Source organism: Hydra vulgaris, chromosome 04 (assembly GCF_038396675.1).
Source record: "Hydra vulgaris chromosome 04, alternate assembly HydraT2T_AEP".
Taxonomy (NCBI): domain Eukaryota; kingdom Metazoa; phylum Cnidaria; class Hydrozoa; order Anthoathecata; family Hydridae; genus Hydra; species Hydra vulgaris.
The window spans coordinates 49,697,538-49,721,076 of record NC_088923.1 but is presented as its reverse complement, the minus strand read 5'-3'; the positions used below and the strand labels follow the sequence as shown (position 1 = coordinate 49,721,076).

The following is a 23,539-nucleotide window of genomic DNA, read 5'->3' as shown; positions in this document are numbered from 1 at the left end:
TAAACAAAATTTGAAAGTCATTTTTATAAAAGTATTATAAATAAAAACAAAATTTGCCGCAATTTTTAATATAATGTAACTGATGAAAAACAACATTTGGTCTCAATGATAAGTAATCGATTAATTACAACAAATGTTAATCGTTTAAAAGAAAGGAGACAAGTTCTAATATTCTAGGATGTAATTTTGCAAACATTTAACAACCACATCTAAATCAAAGTTATAATCATAGTGGATGTACATTAAAACCATCTCAGAAAGTTGTTCCTGTCCTTGTGTTGCTCTTGTGTACAAAGAAAGGCGTCGAACTACACTTCCCGTACTTACACATACTGTGGTAGTGACTAGAAGAAAACATCCAAAGAAAAGAACAATGCAAATATTTGGAAATTTATTTGACTTACATTCTTTAAGAGCACTGGCAGTACTTGAGGATTGATCTCGTTGACATCTAAGCCATATTTATTGCCACATAACGATTAATTCATCAAGGAAATTAGAGTTTAGGAGATCACTTTTATAATACATTCATCATTCTTAATCAGCTTTTTATATCGTTCCAGATAGCTCCACTGACGTTTTCACGCTGATAATAGAAGGTACAAAACTTTGTAATAACTCGATTGTATCTGATGATTAAAATTTATCTTTGATTCAACTACACTTTTTCAAGGTAATTTAGAAATCGCAATATGTAATTAAGAAACACAACATGTAATCAGGAAATTTTAAAATGTAATTGAGAAACCCAACATGTAAATAAGAAACCGCAATATGTAATTGGAAAAACAAAAGTTGTAATTAATCGTAATATGTAAATGAGAAAATATTATTTGTAATTGCGAATTCACAATGTAGGCCTAAAGATCTTTTCTACTGTATTATAAAAGATCTTTTTGGACATGCATTTTAATAAGTTAATAATATCAAATTTAGCATTTGTATGCACCAGCAATACAGTAATACAGTAATGGAATTAAAAGATTGTTGTGTTATGTGTCTATACAATATAAACAGCGGGTTAGTTATTAAATAGAATCCGTGTAAGCATTTATTTCACCAAACTTGTTTACAGTCACTTCTGGAATAACCAGAACTGACTTGTCCAGTTTGTAGACATGAAATACATACAACTGAACAAGATATATATGTATATATTTCTAATAGAGTATGAATGTGGAAGTCTACTTTCTGTGAACAAGTTTGTAATGGAAGATGGTAGATTTTTATTTAAAGAGTCAAAAACAAAAAGAAGATTAGCATACTTTACTAGCGCTGGAAATGTCGGAATTTTAAGTTTTTATGAAAGATTGCAGTCAATTAACACATCAAGATATTTAACAACTCTCACAGGATGAAGCCGTTTATTATTAATTTTGATTTTTGATTTCAACATTTTAAAGAAATAGTTTTTTCATGGAGATAAAAAAAAAAAATCAGTTCAGTTTTTTGGTGTTAAGACATACTAGGTTAGCATTTAACCAGTGAACTACATTTTTAAGATCCGAATTTAAATCCGTATTTAAATCCGAATGTCTGGAAATTCGTCGATAAATTTTAAGTTTCATTGTATTATCTCTTAGCGTTCAGAAATTATGACAATATAAAATTTAAAATATTCAATCCAAAATGAGTATACATGTTAGACGAATTGGAAATGGTGGTGTTGTGAAACAATTATGGTTACTTTTTTCACCCGTTTATAGCATAATGCAATGGTCTGCTTGCATACTGATAGGTTCGTCTCACATTCAACCAAATGATAATTGATTTTTCTATTGAAAACATGGAGTTTTAGTCTTAATAAGCACAAAATCTTGAAAGTTTATCTCGAAGCAGTATTTGGATTCGCACGTCCGGCTTTGGAACTGTGTTGATACGGAATGTTGAGATGGAACTACAATGTGATGTTATAAGACAACTGGAAGCTACTAGAGTGGGGTGGTATGAAGAGTAATCCGTGTATTTATATTCATGGTCTTGCACTTCGTGGAGAAAATGTTAAATCATTAAAAAAAAAACTATTAAATCATAAATATTAGAATTATCTAGACATACTGGAACTCATACCAGAATACAAAAACTTTCTAAAACACATACAAAAGCATGTAATAGAAGCGGGCATGTCAACTATCTCAGGAGAAGCATGTGTTTTTTGAAATAAGGTCACGTATCAAAGAATTAAGATATAATTCAATTTCACTAGATTTCTTACTATTTCGATATATGAAGAAAACACTTCCAGTTAAAAAATTTGTAAAGTTCACGCCAAGCCAGGGTCATAAGATACAGAACATATTTGGGGGATTGGTGGAGTTCCTTGACATTGATCTCAAATTTTTTGTAACAACGCCAGAATCAACCTTTTTAAACCATTTTTAAACATTTGTTCAAACAAAGTGGCATGAAGGTTTAAGAGATAGAAGGAATCGAGAAATCTGGAACAACGGAATAGGTGAAAAGATGTCAGAGTAACGTAGGAATTGATTTTCTTGATCTCAAACTCATACACAAATAGAACCGATTCAGAGTAAATAAGAGAAATTTTGAATAAAAAATTTTCTACCAGTTCATTGACCAGTTTATCAGTGCTTTAGAATATCGACTCAATGGGTACGAGCTCATATAGTTACAGTTCGACTTCATGCGACAACTTCACTTGCAACATTAAACCACATTGGGGTCTATAACCTATAATTGGGGTATTTAGCCTTATTAATTACTTTTCGGTTTACGCGCAAAGTAAGTCGAGTCATAAGTTCGCTTTATTGACAAAGCTCTATCCCGCAAAGCATGATGTCATATCTTTTAAACAATTTAAGCTTCAGTGCAAGGTGGATTAACAATAGACAATAATTAAATAAGATAAAAGCGCATTCATTTGCATAAACCGCTAAAATTATTTTCTTACTCATAACGTTTGTCGCGTCACAATAAAATAATAAATGTGCATTAAAGTGCATTTGTTTATTCGTGTAAACAACATCGTATTGTATAGTTGTTTTCAAAAAGTTTTTAGAATTTATAAACTCAAATTTTTAAAAAACTAGTGAAATAAATTGAGTTTTCTGCTACTTGTAGATCAGTAACAAGTTATAACAGTAAAATTTCAATATAATTTCAAGTACAATGTCGGACGTCCTCCTCAAAAGAAAGAGTGCAAGAAAGTAATTTTTCGTGCGATAGTACTCTTACTACGTTTTTTTGAATTTTTTAAGCTTGCCTTCAAACTATAAATAAAACTTATATTTTATGCACATAGACAATAATAAAAAAATTTATTCTAAGATAACGTTTTTAATTTTCTCTGCCATATTGAACCGAAAAACTTGCAATAAACATTGCATAATAAAAGTAGGAGTCCGTTAAACCAAACTCTCTTTATTAGTTACACGTATATTTTGCGTTTGTTAGATCTACTGCGTCTACCCAGCAGATTTCTAGTTATAAAAAAACGTCTTTGGAACGTCGGGAACGACCTCAGAGACGTCTTTTCCACACTAAATGCCCGCTGGGTACGTAGCATAAACAACTAATTTTTCATGGCATCTTACAGGTTATACTTACAGGTACTTACCTAAACAAAATTTTAAATACATACACATTTGTTCAAATAAGAGAGACACTTTTTTGGAGTTAGATTAAACGGTTTCCTAAATCAAACTATTTTTATTTTCAAGGTTACCTTATTTTAATTTTAACTCGATTGTGGTATCAATGCAAGCGCCCGATACTAGATATTTGCGTAAAATGGTTCGTTTTTTGTAACTCCGTGTTAAATCGAGCCTTTTAAAAAACCATTAAAATGCTTAGAAACAAAAATAATTTTTTTAAAAAAGCTCAAAATCTTTATCCTTATTACATTAATACATGTTTTTAAATCTATTTTTATAAGTTTAAAGCATTTCAATTAAAGTTTTGTAATTAGTTTGGTAAAACGATTGGTGGTTTATACCACAAAAAGTGGTAAACAAGTTTTTTTTTGTTGATTACAACGTTGTATTTATTAAGAAAAGTAGGTGGCGCTTATCGATATCAATTTATCTACCATCCTATAATAATATTGTATGTTATCAAGCTGAAAATTTTAGTGGAATAAAAAGTTTATCTTTTTGTGGATGTTTTATAAGAATTCATTAAAATTTTTTTTTTGCAAATAAATCGCAAAATAACATGTTGAACTAGTTTATTTGTTTTTATATAAATCTCAGAAAATTAATTAAAACATTAAATTATAAAATAATAATGACATTAAATTTTGATATTTTACGTTACACTAAATTTTTACATAAAAAAAGGAATGTAAAAACAGAATGTAAATATCAAAACAACCAGTGATTAATTGTTTGAGTTAATCAACCATTAATATTTTAGTATTTTAGATAAATGGTTTGTTTTTAAAAATTACAGTACTGTTTGAATTAGGTTTCTTGTTAACATTGTTAAGACCCTGTTTTTATTAGTTTTAATTTTGATCAATCTTTTCGATAAATTAAATGATTTGATAGCTTGACATTCTTATGACGTTGATAAATAAAAAATAAGTATAATTCATGTCTAGAAGCACACACACAATTATCTACAGTAAAAGAGTAGCACTATCAAGTTAGAAATGACTTTTACAGCTTGAAGATGATGAAAAAACTTTTTCAAGGTAACAGAACAGGTTGGATTGGAAAACAATTTCAAGTAGGTCGTTATACCTGCACAGTTGAAGATGTTGAAGCTGAAGGTATCTTAATTGTATCAATAATGTTATCATAATTTGAACAATACAATCTTTTCCATGTTAACATAAAGATATATGAAAAAAAATCAAAATTTTTATTCAAAATATTAGTTTCCTTACTTATAATAGAAAGTTTTAGACTAAATGTAGAGTTATAAATATATATTAATTTTTTATTATTACTAACAAATTAATTATATGTACATATTTTTACACATAGTTTACATGTCACATCTAATATTTTATACACATCTAATATTTTATATACATTATGTATGTTATGGTCCAACAATGTAATTATACAAAATTAGGTAACCTTGGGCTTGTATTTTATATGTTATAGGAAATGTATTATTTATATTTGAAGTACTTGTACTAAGTATAACAACTATCTTAAATTTAGAGATGTAGTCAAGACAGTTAAGGCCATGATCAAAACTAAGGCCTAGACATTAAGGCTAAAGATCTTGACCGAAACTTAACACTTCAAGATCAAGACCAAGACATCAAAGTGTCAACACAAGACCAAGATCAAGAATAGGTTCTTAGAAGTCTAACACTATAATGCTCACATATATGTATATACTAATAGGCTTTTAACTGATATATTATTTATGAGCAGTTGTGGTGCAGTGATAGCACACTTGCCTCATAAGCAAAGGATCCGTGGTTCAAACCCAACCTCTGGGCAAGTTTTGTGACATCGGTTAGGAAGGAGAACTTCCAATTAAATGCTCATCCGTGGTGCTCTGTGATAAGACCGTAAGGACTTCTTGGGGCACCTAAAAAATATATATATATTTTACTATTTATGCACATTACTCTATTATAAAACCAAATTACACATTTATAATATAGTTATGTTATTGTATATTGTGTAGTGTACTGTTGCAGTCTACAAAAGATTACTTTAATGAACATGAAACTAACAGGTTTCTTGTATTGTTAAAAAAGTTTTAATAAAAAATTGTGCAAGACTATCACACTGTGAAACTAAGAATAGCACAAAAATATAGTAGACAGGGTATATTTTAGGACATGCTAAATTTAAAGTAAAGTTTTTAAAGTTACATATTATATTTATATACTTAATGTAGATAAAAATTAAGTGAAACTGACAACTATGTATTATTTAATCTTACAACTTAAATTTTGACAATCGAACAAAGACATGCGGTAGTGGTATAGTGGTAGAGCAGTCACCTTGTAAGCAAGAAGTTCCAAGTTTGATTCCTACCATGTCCCTGGTAGTATTGTGCTCAATTTTTTTCCACACAGCAGCCTTGTTTGTCAAGGTTTGTGTTTCAGAGTTACAGAGTTGAGAGAGAGTTGTAACCATAACTAAAGTAGCCTCCTCAGCTGTAGTGGCCTCTTTGGCCTTGTGGAACTGAGTTAACATTAAAAAAAAATCTGGTATGTGTCAAGAAATAGAGTACACATCTTTCTAGGTACAAATCGTTTTAAAAGTGAAAAGTTATGGTGATTAACAATTTATTATTAATTGCTAATCCGTTCATTATGTTGATATTTTTTGCAAGGATCAAAACATTAATGGTCCAGAACCAAGATTCCAAGCTTCAAGATCAAGACTGAGACAATTGATTATGAGTTTTGAGACCTCTTGAGACTAAAACAAAATTCTCAAGATCTGTAAAGATGCAGATATTGAGACTTAGATTTTCTTCTTATAAAAAGAAAAAAAATAACCTTACCAGATGCTAGCTTTGCAATCGATTGTATATATGGTTTCCATGTGAGTTCGGTAGTGAACGATAATCTTTCCATTTATTTAACCATAAAATCAAAAATTATAAATTTAATTATAATTTACAAAGTGAGGTTCGGTGTCACTCATAGTTAAAAACTACTCAATGGAGCGACACCTTAATAAAATAAAAAAATAAAATAAAAAAATATTAAAACAAGAAAATAATAAAGAAAGTAACATTAATACAAGTAATAAAAAAAGATGTAATATGAACAATAATGTTTAAAAAGTTGGATTCAGAACAAAAATAAAAAGGAGTAAGGCTAAGAAAAATGAATAAAAAGAAAGAATGAACAGATGAGATAAGATGAGTGAGAAAAAAATGTGAGAAAACAAAAGTTTTAATCACTTAAGTTCAGAATGATAGAGTGAAAGAAAAAAACTTTCGCAGAAAAATATAAAAATCAAAATAAAATCAAACTTAAATAAAAAAATATACACACACTACTACATACAATATTAAAATAAAAACACACACTACTACATACAATATTAAAGCCTATATAACGCATTACATAGATTAGTTAAACAAAAGTAAATATCAAGATATGAAAAAAGCAACAACAACTAAATTGACAGTGAAAAATGCAAAAAAAAAAAAAAATACATTCATCATATTTTATATACATAAATACACGACATTTAAGTTGTTCTTTTTCTTTTCTTTCCATAAAATATTGGTGGTAGAAAAAATTTTAGTTCTTTATTATTATTTTCCATTTTCAAAGACTTTTTTCTTTTAAAAACTTTTTTTATTTGTTTTGGTTTTTTTTTCTTGTTTTTTATTTTTATTTATTTAAATCCTTTATTTTTGTTTATACACTAATTTTTAAACTTCTATTACCAAAATGTTTTTTGATTTATTTTTTCTTCATAAAACTTTTTTTTATTTAATTTTCACCGTTAAACAAGCATTTTCTCCATTTTTTTTAATCTACGATAAAGAACAATAAAGAAGGCATGTAGAAGAATGTTCAATAAAAGGGTTACCATTTATTAATTTAAGAATGTCAACATTTGTTTGCAGTATATAGCTAAATTTTGTTGGAGCTAAAAGATAATACTTTTTGTCGAGGTAGGAGTATAAAATTAAAGCGTCAGCAAATAGAGCCACTTTAGATGTGAGGTTGTCAGAAAGTAGATAGATTAGATGTCAGGTAGAAGATAGATTTATGTAGATAAGAAACAAAAAAAGAGCTAAGTATAGATTTTTGAAGTAACCCAGAAGTTCTGGAAATGAAGAAGAGTGTTAGCCTTCGAGAATAAATTTATGAAAGCGGTTTGTAAGAAATGATTTGGTAATTTCAAAAACTTTCTTATAACTCCATATGAAGCAAGCTTATGGAGAAGACTAACATGCTAAACTTTATCAAAAGCTTTACATATATCAGGAGAAATAGCCCTTGTCTTGCCGTCTCCATCTAATGCACACTAAAACTAAACAAATAAAATTTCCATAAAAAATTTATTTATTAAAAAAAAAAAAAGTTAAAAATTATTTAAATATTTTATATAAAAAAGTTTCTATAGAAATTGTCTTTTTTTGGAGGTAAAACAAAAGTTTTTTCATTTTATATTTCAAAATTTAACATGAAAAGTGAAGTGAAACTGGAAGATTTGACTTTTCTTAAGTAATGCTCTTATATTTTCTACTTTTAATTGTGTACTTCTTAGCTTTCCGTATCACAGTTTATATATCAAAATTATCAGTAAAGGAAATTGCATAGTTGATTTAAAAATATATATATGTTTTGCTTTATAAATTTTTTTACTTGATTTTTATATTTCTATTTATTAATGTTTTTATTATTATTATTTTTTCATATATTAATATATATCATATATTAATTATTTTATAAATTAATTATTTATTATTAACAAGATTTTTTTATATAGTTTATTTTAAACACATACTTTTAAATCACATATTTTTAGTTAAAACACATACAATAATCATGTTTTCGTTTTAAAATAACTATCATTAAAAAAAAAAAAAAAATACTGATAAATACTGATTTATAGTATAACTAATATATTATAATAGTATTTATAGTAACTAATATTATTAAATAATAGTAATAATATTATTAGGGTTTTAATCAAATAAACTTTATTGTTTTTTTTTTCAAGTGTTTTTTAGACAATTTTATTAAACTATGCAATATTTTGAAAGTTTTATAATTTACTTTTAGGAGGTTTTGCTTTAGTGTTTGTAGTAAGAACTTCAAATGGTCAGAAATTTGCACTAAAGCGATTGTCTGTTAATGAGAAAGCTGACCTTAAAGTTTGCCAACAAGAAATTGATATTATGGTTTGTTTATTCTTTTCAAATTGCTTTATTTTTTAAATTTATTTTAGACTTTTTCTATTTATCATCACAATTATCATCACAATTGTCATCATTGTCATCATCATCATCATTATCATCATCATCATTATCATCATCATCATCATCATCATCATCATCATCATCATCATCATCATCATCATCATCATCATCATCATCATCATCATCATCATCATCATCAGTATGATGATTTTGGGTTCGCTAATGTAAACTTTATGCGTTGTTAAAAATCAAAGTACAATGCATATCCTAAATTCTTTTTTTTTTTTTTGCTTTATGCAGAATATCTACTTCGATATATTATAATAAAAAACGGATATATTTTAAAAGTATAAAATAGTTTTTAGAACTTGTTGAATAAAAAATACAAGCAGGAATGAGTTTTGGTTTATCATTATAGAGATGATAGCTTGTTTAAGAATTGACCATGGTTGTATTTGTAGAAAAAAGAAAGAAATGCAACCTTACAGCAATGGGAGAGTGGCTCAAACTTGGCAGATAAGGCAGGTCTAGTTACATTTACAATGTGCTTTTAGACTTTGTCTGAGAGTAAGAGGGTGTTATTCGTCAATATAAGAATGCCAACATAATTGCTATATTTTTTTGTAGTAAATAAATGAGTTTTGTTGCCTAACAAAATTTGTGGATTTTAAGTCCAGAATTTAAATCCATATGCCACTGCAATACTTTGGCTGTTACAGAAGAGAGATCAGATTAAATATTGGCTGCTTGTTCTAAGCAATCAAAAAGTTAAGACTTTTCGTCAAAAAAGAGTATAAAGTTAAGTCGTCAGCAAATACAGCCATTTTAGATGTAAAATTTTTGTAAAGAGAAGTAAAAAGATTAGACCCATAAATTAGAGATTAAATGTCAGACTTTAGTTAATGACACTGTTGAAGACTAACCAAAAATCTCTAAAACCTAGCATCTGAGATAAGATACCAGGTTTAGTAAACTGAGAATAAAAGAGCTTAACATCAGTCAGGACTTTTCTACATTGGCTTCTTGCCAATGTAGAAAAGTTTCTACATTGGCTTCTTGCCAATGTTCTTGTAAAAAAGATGAAAAAAAAAGATTAATGTTTAATAAAGCAACTGCTCAAGATGGTGAAAAATGTAGAGTAGAATGAGACTTGACTTGAAAATTAAAGAGAAGTAATAAAAGCTTGAAGCTTTTATTCTAGAAGGAATAAAAGCTTCCATGATGATGGTGATGATGATAATGATGATCATGATCATCAGGCTTTAGCCTTCCTCTTTTATGCTGTTAATGATGATTGATGATGATGATCATCATCACCATAATGATCATGATGATGATAGCAATAATGATGATGATGATCATCATCATCATCATGATAATAATGATAATCATGTTGATGATAATGGTGTTTATATATGCATATATATACAAAATATAACATAAATTTTGAATAAAAAAATTGTACTTAAGGATTTATAAATGTTTATGCAACCCTGGTCACAAATCCAACCCCAGCTATATTTTATCAAACCTGGCCCCGGTCAAATATCAACCTCGGTCACTTACTACCTAAAGGCTGAAATAACCAAATAAAGTTTAATAATTAAGTACAAAAGTGTTAACTTATCTAAAAAATTAACACTTTTAGGTCTGAATATAAAAAATTATATATAAGTTTTAATATCTTATTCACATCAACGATTCTGGCTTTATGTGCAAGCGCTTGCAAATATGTGAAGTCGTTTACACACTCAAACAACTAAAAAGTATCCAATAACTCTAAAAATGTTTAATGTATGATTTCTATGTTTGTTGTATAAGAAATTTACTCGATTTCTAAAAAATAAAAAGGAATTACACTTTGAAACATTGCCTTTGGGTAGCAATTTATCACTATTAATTGTATTTGACTTTTCTACATTTTCTAGCAAAATATAAGTTATTTATAATAGCTTAATATAAAGGTATTTAGAACTTTTCCTTTAAAAAGTTTACAATATTTGCATACCAAAAAAATGAAGCAAAGGTTTCTTTTTATTTCAAGTAAATTCAAAAGTTGATTCCTTATAATTTTCAATGAGTGTTGTGCGTGTTATAAGCATTGCGTGTCGAGTTTTTTGGGATATTTATTATTCATTATAGCCTTTTAAAACACAAAATATCAACTTTTTTTTGTTTCTAATAATCATTTTATATTATAAGTACTGTATATACTTCAATTTTACCATAACTAATAATTTTACATTATAAGTTCTGTATATACTTCAATTTTACCTAATGTATATTATAAAACTAATAAATTTGGTCGAAAAATAAAGTTGATGAGCTTAAATCGGTTTAATTTTAGTTACATTTTTTTTTTTGGTTTTTTTTTTTTTAAGCATCTTCGCTTCCAACAAGGCTGAAAGCAACCACTAATTAAAGTTGGAAGTTACTGGAAGAGAAAAGATGAAGATTGTAAAGCAAGATAATGATTGACGGACAACTTAAAGGATTGCAAATTATATGAATCAGGAAAACAAGATGAAGGAAGCGAATTCCAAAGAGCTGATGTTCGATGAAAAAAAAAAGACGAATAAGCGTTTTTGGAGCACTTAGGAACAGTCACAGGAAAAGGATGAGACTTAAATAAATGACAAGTAACACGAGAATGAATTTTAGTAGATGGCACAAGAGACGCTAGCTCTTTAGAGCAGTGCTCATTATAGTATTTGTAAAAAAGAGAAAGAGAAGCAACATTATGACGATGTGATAATGGTTGGAGGTTGGCTGCTCGAGCAGGTCCAACTATGTTTACAATGCGTTTTTGCACCTTGTCTAAAAGAGAAAGAGCATCATTAAAAGATCCACCCCAGGTATGGCAACAGTATTCCATACAAGGTCGGATTTGAGATTTATAGAGATAGAGAATAGAATCCGAAGTAAGAAAGTGTCAAGCTTGATAAAGAGATGCAACCTTAGCAGATACTTATTTTGCAACAGATTTGATGTATGGTTTCCAAGAAAGATCGGAAGTAAGAGTTAATTCTAGAAAATGAAAAGTAGATGACTCATCGAGTATATCCCCATTCATAAATATAGGAAGATCTAAATTATTGTGATAACGATTGGCTGAAAAAAATTTAAAAAAAAAGTTTTATCTGTATTAAAGTTCACCAGCCACTGTAAGCCCCATGCTGTAGCAGAAGTAAGATCCTTTTCAAGCTCAGATGCCCCCTCCAATCAATCAGAGAGTGTTGGATTCTTATCACGACAAGAATAAATGGTAGTATCAGCAGTAAACAATGCCGCCTTAGATGTGAGAATATCTAAAATATTGTTAATGTAAATTAAAAAGAGTATATGGCCAAGGATTGAACCTTGAGGAACCCCTTCAGTTACAGAATAAGAAGAAGAGTGCTATCCATTGAGGACAACTTTTATACTACGATTGAAAAGGAAGGATTCAATAATCTTAAAGATGTTGCCAAATACACCATCAGAAGAAAGCTTATGGAGAAGACCAGCATGCCAAACTTTATCAAATGCTTTTAAAATGTCAAGAGCGATGGCCTTAACCTCTCCATCTTTACCTAATGCGCGATAAAACTTATCGGTTATTACTGTTAGCAAATCAGCTGTAGAATTTGAAGATCGAAATCCATATTGATGGTCAGAAAGTAAGTTATTAGATTCAAGATAAGAGATTAAGTGTTTGTTAATTAAAGATTCAAGAACCTTGCTTTTGATAGAAAGAAGACTAATGGGACGGTAGTTAGACGAATTAGATCGCTCTCCAGAATTTTTGAAAATAGGGATAACAGATACCGCTTTCCAGCAGGCTGGAAAACAAGACTCTGATAAGCACTTGTTGAATAGTTTTAAGAGTATAGATGACAGCTCTGGAGAATACTTCTGCAAGACAATAACAGGTATGTTGTCCGGGCCACAAGCTGTAGAAGAGTCTAAGCAGGAAATCACTTTAGATACAGAAGCTGGAGTGATGCGAATGTCAAGCAATGGATCAACCTGTTTGTTGGCAATATCAGGTAGAATGCAACTAGTGGAATCAAGAGATAATATTGATGAAAAGTTTTTAGCAAACAATTCAGCTTTGTCTTTAGGTGAGTTGACAAAGTCTGAACCATACAAGAGAGGCGGAATTAAAGATTTGCCCTTATTATTAATACTATTAAAGATTCTCCAGAAGTCACGAGAGCCTAATTTTTGAGAATAGCAGGCTTTGGCGTTAGACAAAACCTTTTTACAATGGTTTCTAACTGTAATAAACAGACGTCTATTTTCTGGAGAATTGTTTTGCTGATAGATATGGAAGTAACAGTTTCGATTGGCAATTGCAGCAGCACAGTGTATGAAAACCATGGAGAAGAGTGAGACTTGACCTGGAATCGTCGAAAGGGAACAAAAGATTCCTTGTCAGCCTGAATCCAAGATGTTATGTTAAAAGCACATTTGTCGACAGGAAGACGAAAGGTTTCTACCCAAGGGCCATTACAAAGAAAATCACGGAAAGAGTCCCAGTCAGTTTTACTGTAGTTGTAAGAGGTACAATAATAAAGAGGTTCAGGTGATGAAGAAGAATGAGATAATAGCACCTAAGGGTGAATGTGGAGAAACTGAGCACTGACTAGGATCAGAAACAAGACGTAAGAGTCTTGAATAAAGGAGAGCAATATAGAACAAAGAGAAAGGGGATAAGTGAAGTGGTGCTAAATGAAAGCGCATGAAAGAATAGTCTGTGGATTCAAACCTAGTTTCATGACAAATGGGTGAGTTCTTACGAATGTAATTGCCCTGGCCAAGCATGTGACTATTAAAGTCTTTACGAATTAAAGGAAGATAACGGTCAACACTAAGATCGCAAGATGAAACAGCTGAACTCAAATTAGTCTCACAAAGAGCAAGTAGGTCTGGTGCAAGTCTTTGCAAGTTCTCTGGAACAAGTAGGTCTGGTGCAAGGTCTTTGCAAGAGATAAGACTCAACAGTAGAATAGTTATTTCGAAGACCATGAATATTAGTGAATGATAGGTTTAGAGAACTTGGTGATGATGATGGTTTTTTGTGTTTTATAGTTTTTGGTACTTTATTTATTTTTAATTTTGTTGAAGAACTTGACTCAAAGCACAGATAGTACTCAGAACACTGTTTAATAGCTCAAGCAATTACCACATTACTATTAATAAACCCTAAGCCGTAACAAATGGCTCCAAATGTGGCCTCGGCAATGCACACCAAAAGTATAAAACAGGGATACCTTCCATGCGCAACATGGCACTGTTAATACTTTGATATTTTTCAGCTGTTGATGGAATCAGCCTTTCTGAGAGGTACCACAGAGTTCGGGAAACCTAATTACCAGCCGGCCTCAGAACCATAAAACTGAGTTTTAGAGCTGTACCCTCATTAGGAGATAATAGAATGAGTTGCCTAATCATAAAAACAGAGACACAAGCAAAAGCCATGTATTGAGTCAAGAAGATCCAGCATTCAACATCCTAAACTGGAAACAATGTATTAAAAATACATCTGAGCCAGCCTAATAGATGAAGAAGAGGTGCGAGGCTGGTCAACAGATAGAATCTGTTTACCACTTAAATTTTTGCCTGGCAGGCCTTCTACAAGACAGTAGCCGGATGCATTTAACATCTGCCCAAGATGAGTATTTTTATTGAGATACCATCTCTAGCCTTTTCTCAACCAAGAGCCCCAAGGCAGGGGGTGTTTTAAGTTGGAGTTGGCATCTCCTAGCCTTTGCCTAAAAAGGCGTACTTACAAGGCAGCAGGACATGGTGTATCCTACAAGGCAGCAGGACATGCTTCAAAATGGCGAGCTTATTAGAATAAGCTTGTAATTTTGAAGCACAACCAAGACATTAAATTTAAAGACATAACCAAAACATAATCTTGAAGCACAACCAAGACAACCACTTCTCTGCGGTTGAACTTCAACAATATTTCTGGAGTTATGAGAATCAATGTTATTGTATTGCATGGCTAAGATTTTTAAATTTACAGTACACTCGCGCATATCAGGAAACAAGTACAAAAAACAAAGATATAATGTATGATTATTTATCAATAGTATTTACAATTAGGTTTATGAATTTCTTTAACTCCATTAATCTCCATAACCAAGGTGAGATGTTAGTGAATTTGAAGAATTGAAAAACCATATGCGTACTTTTACAACAAAAGTACTCCAAAAATATGGGAGACAATTTTTAAGCTTCCAAACTATAAATATAAGTCATTAATGGAATCAAATAAGTTATCCAATTTCACAAGTAAGTTACTGTGTGTATATATATATATATATATATATATATATATATATATATATATATATATATATATATATATAAATATATATATATATATATATATATATATATATATATATATATATATATATATAAATTTATGAATTTGATATTGATTTTATTTAGATCAATTTACAATCAAGAATAATTTTTTTATGTTTTTACAAAATTTAATAATACTGTAAATTAGTCATCATTAATTATAAAGTATTTTGATGAAGAGATACAACACCAGGAATTTCTATACTATCTAATGTGTAGGGCAAATTGTCGAAATTTTGAATTAGTTGACTGTGTTAGTGTCAATTGCTTCCTGTGGTAGCATATTGCAGGATGGTGTGACATGATTAGTAAAAAAGTGATGTCGCTCTTTGCAATTGTTAACCATTTGTCTGTGTTGCTGTTTATTATGACTTCTCCTACTATATGCGTTGTTAGAGATCCTTTGAGGAACAAAAAAATTAACATCATCAATTTTATATACAATTTTAAACTGTTAAATAAGATCTCCTCTGGCTCTTCTCTCTTCTAGTGTTATCATTCTAAATATATTCAAGCGTTGCTCATATGGGAGATGTTTGATTGAGGAAACTTTTGATGTTCTGCGCTGAACTCTTTCAAGCATATTGATATCTTTTTTTAAGTTAGTAGACCATGCTTGAATAGCGAATTTCAGGTGTGGGCGCACGTATGTGATGTAAAGCATTCGTCAGAGATAAATGCTTCTGCTTTGGAATGCTTCCTTGAGTATGCCCAATTTGTAATTGGCTACTGAGACTGCAGACTCTACTTAGGCACGGACTTTAAGGTCATTTGATATCAGGACACCTTGATCTCATTCAGTTTCCTCCAGGTTTCGATGAGTGCCTTCTGTGTTGTTTGACATGGATTGTTTTGCATTTTTCCACATTAAAGAACATCAACCATTTGTGAGACCATTTTAAGGCTTGATCAATGTCTTATTGTAAAGCTAGCATATATCATTAGATTTTATGATGTTCATAAATTTACTATCATCTGCATAGAGCTTGCACTGGCTTGTAATATTGTCTGGCATATCGTTTATATATAGTACAAAAAGGAGAGGGCGACGCTTCCTTGAGGGATGCCACTTGTGACTTTTTTCCAATCTGATGTGAATATTTCAGCAGAATGAGTATCCATGGTTCATGTTTCTTCTTGAAGGGTAAGGTAGTCGACAGAATGAGTTCTGTTATTAGTTTGTCGTACACTTCTAGGAATAGATTGTAACACTCGTTAACTAAGTAGTTTTCGAATAAGCTGTTCCAATCAGTTGAACTTAATTTTAGCAAGAAATTAGTGTAGTCGACTAGGCTCCAGATGTAGCGTTTTCGCTACATCTGGAGCAGAACGGAAAACTAGCGTTTTCGTTTTTTCGTTTTGGTAAAAATTGTCTTCATCTGAATACTCTAATTGTTATCATTATACGCTTACTGCGCTTGATTTATGTAAAACACTTGACTTTGTCATAAATTTGTTTTGGTGTTTGATGTTTTAAAACTTCATTTGAGTCTTAAAACGTTGATTTATTTACTATTTAAAATGACTCAAGTACCAAAAACTATAAAACACAAAAAGCCATTGCCATCACCAAGTTCTCTTCACCTATTATTCACTAATATTTGTGGTCTCCGAAGTAACTTTTCTTCTGTTGAGTCTTATCTCTTGCAAAATTCACCAGACCTACTTGCTCTTTGTGAGATTAATTTGAGTTCAGCTGTCTCATCTTGTGATCTTAGTGTTGATAGTTATCTTACTTCAAATCATAAAAACTCCAATAGTCAGATGCTTGGTCTGGGCATTTACATTAGTAAGAATTCACCCATTTGTTGGGAAACTAGGTTTGAATCAACAGATTATACTCTTTTAAATTTCATTAACAGTTTTCCAGATATTCTCACATCTAAGGTGGCATTGTTTGCTGATGATACTACCATTTATTCTTGTCATGATAAGAAGCCAACACTTTCTAATTGCTTGGAGGGGGTATTTGTGCTTGAAAAGGATCTCACTTCTGCTACAGCATGGGACTGGTGAACTTTAATTCAGATAAAACCCAAATTTTTTCAGCCAATCGTTGTTGCAATAATTTAGATCTTCCTATATTTATGAAGGGTAATGTACTTAATGAATCATCTACCCTTTATCTTCTAGGATTAACTTTTTCTTCCGATCTTTCTTTGAAACCATATATCAAATTCATTGCAAAATTAGCATCTGCTAAGGTTGCATCTCTTTATCATGCTTGACACTTTCTTACTCCGCATTCTATTCTTTATTTCTATAAATCTCAAATCCATCCTTGTATGGAATACTGTTGCCATATCTGAGGCGGATCTTCTAATGATGCCCTTTCTCTTTTAGACGAGGTGCAAAAATGCATTGTAAACATAGTTGGACCTGCTCTAGCAGCCAACCTCCAACCATTATCACATCGTCATAATGTTGCTTCTCTTTCTCTTTTTTACAAATACTATAATGGGCACTGCTCTAAAGAGCTAGCGACTCTTGTGCCATCTACTAAAATTCATTCTCGTGTTACTCGTCATTCAATTAAGTCTCATCCTTTTCTGTGACAGCTACTAAGTGCTCCAAAAACTCTTATTCGTCTAGTTTTTTTCCTTGAACATCAGCTCTTTGGAATTCGCTTCCTTCATCTTGTTTTTCTGATTCATATAATTTGCAATCCTTTAATTCGTATGTCAATCATTATCTTGCTCTACAATCTTCATCTTTTCTCTTCCAGTAACTTCCAACTCTAATAGTGGTTGTTTGAAGCGAAGATGCTATAAAAAAAAAAAACTTTATTTGAGTCAATCTTTACATATCAACTCTTGAGAAATAACTGACTTTTGGTCTGCAAACAAAAATGAATTTTGTATTTCTTAAACTTCTTCTGGTGTCCAGTTTTCTTTAGTGCAAGATAATAATATATCTTTATTATTTGGTTGATATTCTTTATCACTATCATTTTCATCATTTGAATCAATAGAGGAGGATTTTGAATTGGTTTTGAACTTGGAGTTGAAATGTTTTGTGATAAATTGCCAGAGTCTAATATGATATTGTTTCTACCAAAAATTATTTTATTAACTTTTTCAGACGCTTCAGAAACTTCCTTGTTTTTCTGATTAAGATAGTACCATCTTTCACCAGTTACTTTTTTATGCTTCATAAGAGTCATTAACTCTGACTTTATTTCTGGGTGATTATCATAAAAAAAAGTCAGAAATGATTTTCGCACTAAAGTAGCACAACTTCTTTTAGCACAAGAACCATTAGGCAAGCATTAAAAAAAAAAAAGATTTTAGTTGTGATGAAACACTACCTGACTTTAAGTCGCAACCAAACCATGTTACAAATAGATTTAACGATTTTAAATACTCATCAATAGTCATGTTGGATACTGCTCCAGACCAGAACTTGAGAGACAGCATTTTCTTTAATATAATTGTAAATAAATATTATTTACGATTAAACTAACGAAAATTCTGTCTCTCAAGTTTGTAAATATTGAGCCAGTAATAATTTAGATGGTTTATCACCATATATTTTCTAGATCCTGCATCATGACAGTGCAAATAATGCAATTACGATTTTGTTGTCAATGATGTTATTCATTTAATGTAAAAAATCCAATATACAATAAGTTACAAAGTTCTACAAATAAAAATATTTTTATTCTTTTAATCTTGATATTTGCCTAATCTTAACAAAAAGATAAATGATTGCTTCCTGAACAAGTACTTTAAAAGCATAATTGCTATCCTAAAAAAATGTTGCATTATATATGGCTTATGGGAAATATAATCATTGTTTTATGTTGACCAATATAAAAACTATGAAAATACGAAAGTATAAAAGCTAAATAAAAGTGCTTTAAGTAAGAAAAATTTCAAAGTAGATCTAGTATAAATTTGTTTTTTGAACTTTAAGCTTAGTATATTTATTTGAATGTGTTTGGCATAAAAATATTCTTCATAACATTTAAAAAAATAGTTATTTGATAGAGATGAAAGTGTATATTACAACTTTAGAAAAGAAAACACTTTAGATCCAATAAATCAATATGCAGTATTTGAATATACTGAAGTAAAGAAGAAAGTAAAGAATGTGAAAAGTAAAGAATGTGTAAAGTATAGTATACTTTACACTCTTCTACTTCAAGTTTTAATCAATAATTTTTTAATCAATAAAACATTTATTAAAAGGGAACCAATTGTTAATTTTTTAGGAGTAATGCTAGATGAAAATTTGTCATGAAAACCACATATAAAATTCAGCTAAAATAAAATCTCAATAAGTATTTCCATATTATATAAAACTAAACCACATCTTAACACTGCTTCCTTGAAAAAAATATACTTTTCATTTATTCATAGTTTTATCTCTTACTGTTATATTGTATGGGGTAGTACTAATTATATTAAATTAAAAAAACTTTATAGTAAGCAAAAACACGCATGCAAGATTTTATTTGGTGCACACAGAACTTTTCATTGCGAACCTCTTTTAAGGAAGCTTGGTGCCCTATGTATCTATAAACTTAATATACACCAAGTTCTACAATTCATGTTTAAAATAAAACATGGGCTTTCTCCTATTGTATTTTGGTCTTACTTTAGTGAAATCTTGCACATGTATCCTACTGAATTTTCAATTAACAACTTTATTGTACCAAAAACTAATTTAAAACTAAGTTCTTACCAAATCCAATACCATGGACCGTTTCTATGGAAACACTTTTCAAAATTTATTACAAAAAAAAAAAATATTCAAAACATTTCTTTGGAACAATTCAGGAAAAAATCTAAGAGTCTCTTGTTACAAAATGACTTTGATTTAAAATATCTCTTTTAAAATAAGTACATAAATAATATAAATTATCTAAAAAAATAGTTATTGACACTGCTTCTCTTTTGTTGCAGTTTTATTTTTATTTAATTTTTTTTTGTTAAAAAACTTTAATACTTTTATGTTGTTGTTAATCTTTGATATATTGAGTTATATTTCAATACTAATATTTATATTATATTAATATATATATATTGTAACTAATGTGTGTAAAATTCTTATTATGTACTTAGCTACTTTTTTTTTTTGTATATAAACTGACGATTTTTTCAATGTAAATGGGGCTCGATGATAAGACAGTTTATGTCTTCTGCTTGCTCCAGCTCTCTTATTTATTAACAATATTTGTTTCATTGTAAATTTTAATATACAGCAAATAATAATAATAATAATAATAATAAAAAAGTAAAAAAGCCAATATATTTACTTTATTGCAATCATACTTTTTTTTTTGTCCTCCATCTTGAAAAGTATCATGTCTGTAACTATAGACCTAAAATGACATTTATATTATATATAAAAAATGCATTAACTTGAATACTAAATTCATAAAGTAAAATATAATGTTTAGAAAACAAAAATCACACATAATTGACACATTTTTGAGCAATTTAATTAAATAAAAGTTTATGAATATTTAAATTTAATCTTACAACACTGGAAAAGATTGACTTAAGAAGTTGGGATGAAGCAATTTCCTTTTTCTGTTTTCATTTTTTGAAAAGCTAAAACAAAAAACTTCGCTTTTATATTTATATATTTTATATTTATATATTTTATATTTATATATTTTATATTTATATAAGTGCATCAATACTATATTAATAACTTTTATTTACATGCACTAATGCTGCACATATAAATGTTAGAAAGTTATTATTCTATTTTAGATCTATTCATAAAAGTTTCTACATGTGCATCAATCTATCATTCTGTGAAACATGGTTTGATAACTAATAATCTTAATAATTCATCTTATTAATATATAGGTATCAAACTTAACAAAAACATATACCTCTTCCAACAATACCATCCTTTTCAACAGTGGAAAATTTAAAGCAACATTTACAAATAATTTAAATTTAAAAAATTGTATCAGTAGAATTTCTATGCATTAACATAACTAAAAAGTGTTAAAAAAAAAATGTTGATACAACTATCTAAGCAACTTAAGAGTGGATTAGTAAACTAGTAATTCAGTTTTACCTTACTTTATATTGTGCTTTATCACAAATTTATTATCAAGCTTATTAAACTAGTTAAGTTTTAGATATATATGCACCTGCACATATTATGCAAATAACATATCCATCACCAATCATACCTCTATGGCAATTGATGTCAATTACTTTTTTACAGAGTGGACATGTTGTTCCACAGGAGGAAGCATCACCACAGCAAATATGACACTTTAACATTGCTTAATTCTTTTAAACCATAAATACAGTTAAATTAATATTCAAAGATCAACCAATATCAGAAACCTTAAAAGTTAAATCATAGTTATTTTTTTAGCTTTTATAACATTCTTAAAGACTACTACTACAAAAAAAATGTATGACTTCCTTCTTTTGAACTTTTTAAATGAAAGTTTAATGGCGGATAACAAGCGAAATAGTTACACTGGTGCCACTAACGAATTTTCCCATGTTGCTGTTACAAAAGCGAATGTTGAAGTTGCAAAAACGACACACAGAGTTGCAAAAATGAATCTAGTTGCAATACCGAAATTAAAAGCCTCAATAACGAACATTTTTGTTGCAATGCCATAGATCACCATGCTTATCATCATCATCATCATCATCATCATCATCATCATCATCATCATCATCATCATCATCATCATCATCATCATCATCATCATCATCATCATCATCATCATCATCATCATCATCATTGTTGTCATCATCATTATCATCTCATTATCATTATCATCATCATCATCATCAGATGAGTGCTTAAAAACTGTATGGTTATTGCACATTTTTAAAGTTTATCATTATTATGATGATTGCTTTTTTTCTATATTTTTGATTAAATTTTTTATCATAGAAAATGTTGTCGGGCCACAAAAATGCTATCACATTTCTCGATTCTGCTATAAATGTTCTGCAACCTGGAATATATGAAGTTCTTATACTCATGGAAATGTGCAAAGGTTTTTCTTTACTTGCTGGACTTTTTTTATAAAAAAATTCTATAAATGTTTTTAGTTTTTTTGTATTAGGTATTTAATGTGTAATATTGATTTTATGTTTAAAGCAAAGTTATTTTCACAATTTATTCTTGTTATGTTTGTATTTGTTTATGCTTGTGATATTTTCTTTTTGAATATTTTTTAATATATATTTTTTTGATATATATTTTAATTTATATGTTTTTGATATATTTAATAACAATATATTTTTCATTAAAAAAAATTGTATTTTTCACTTTTCTATTGCTATAGTTTATATTGTTGTATTTTTTTATTATATTTTATATATTTGTATTGTTTATTTTATTATATACTTATCTTTCTATTGCTATTATCTTAAAAAAATGTATAAGAAATATTACACATATCCAAATCAACAGACAAACAGGTTGATCCCTTGCTTGACATTCGTATCACTCCAACTTTTGAATCTAAATTGATTTTCTCTTTGGACTCTTCTAAAGCTTGTGGTCCGGATAACATACCTGTTATAATTTTGCAGAAGTATTCTCTGGAGTTGTATTATATACTTTCAAAACTATTTAACAAGTGCTTATAAGAGTTTTGTTTTCTAGCCTGCTGGAAAGCAGCATCTGTTATCCCTATTTTCCAAATTTCTGGAGAGCAATCTGACTTGTCTAACTACTGTCCCATTAATCTTCTTACTATCATAAGCAAGGTTTTTGAAACACCTTTTTAATTTAGTAAATTACTTTCTGATCATCAACATGGAATTCGGTCTTGTTCTGCTGCTGAATTAATGATAATATATTATTAATGATAGGTTTTATTGTGTATCATCTAAAGCCTTTGATAAAGCTTGGCATGCTGGTTTTCTCCATAAGGTCTTATGGTATATCAGGTAACATCTTTAAGATTATTGAATTCCTCCTTACCAATCATAGTATAAAAATCCTTGATGGACAGTACTCTTCTTCATTTGCTGTAACTTCTTTAAGCTTCTATGCTTGGCATTTTTCTTTTCTTTATTTACAATAACAATCTTCAAGGAATTCTCATATCTAAGGTGGCATTGTTTGCTGATGATACTATCATTTATTCTTGCCTTGATAAGAAGCATACACTCTCTGATCTTTTGGAGAGGTATTTGAGCTTGAAATAGATCTTACTTCTGCTACAGCATGGGGCTCTTAGTGGCTAATGAACTTTAACTCTGATAACCTCAACTTTTCAGCTAATCGTTATCGCAACAATCTAGATCTTCCTATATTTATGAACAGTAATTTACTCGACGTAGGGTAGATCAGTCATCTGCATCCCCCTTCAACTTCTATGATTAACTCTTATTTCCGATCTTTC

The 23,539-nt window shown here is 29.4% G+C and overlaps 1 protein-coding gene across 2 annotated transcripts in view; it reads left to right on the top strand.

The window, feature by feature from the left end:
• The first annotated feature begins 3,027 nt into the window (after positions 1-3,027).
• Positions 3,028-23,539, top strand: part of LOC100208452 (BMP-2-inducible protein kinase) — a 43,628-nt gene continuing 23,116 nt past the window's right edge. Inside the window, exons 1-4 of one of the 2 annotated variants that reach the window (XM_065796554.1) lie at positions 3,028-3,569; positions 4,562-4,732; positions 8,690-8,808; positions 22,075-22,180. In XM_065796554.1, the coding sequence (XP_065652626.1) occupies positions 4,633-4,732; positions 8,690-8,808; positions 22,075-22,180 (325 nt within the window). In that variant the 5' untranslated portion in view covers positions 3,028-3,569; positions 4,562-4,632. Of the gene's footprint in view, positions 3,570-3,725; positions 3,967-4,561; positions 4,733-8,689; positions 8,809-22,074; positions 22,181-23,539 lie in introns of those variants that run through there. The other variant, XM_065796555.1, reaches the window with a different exon arrangement.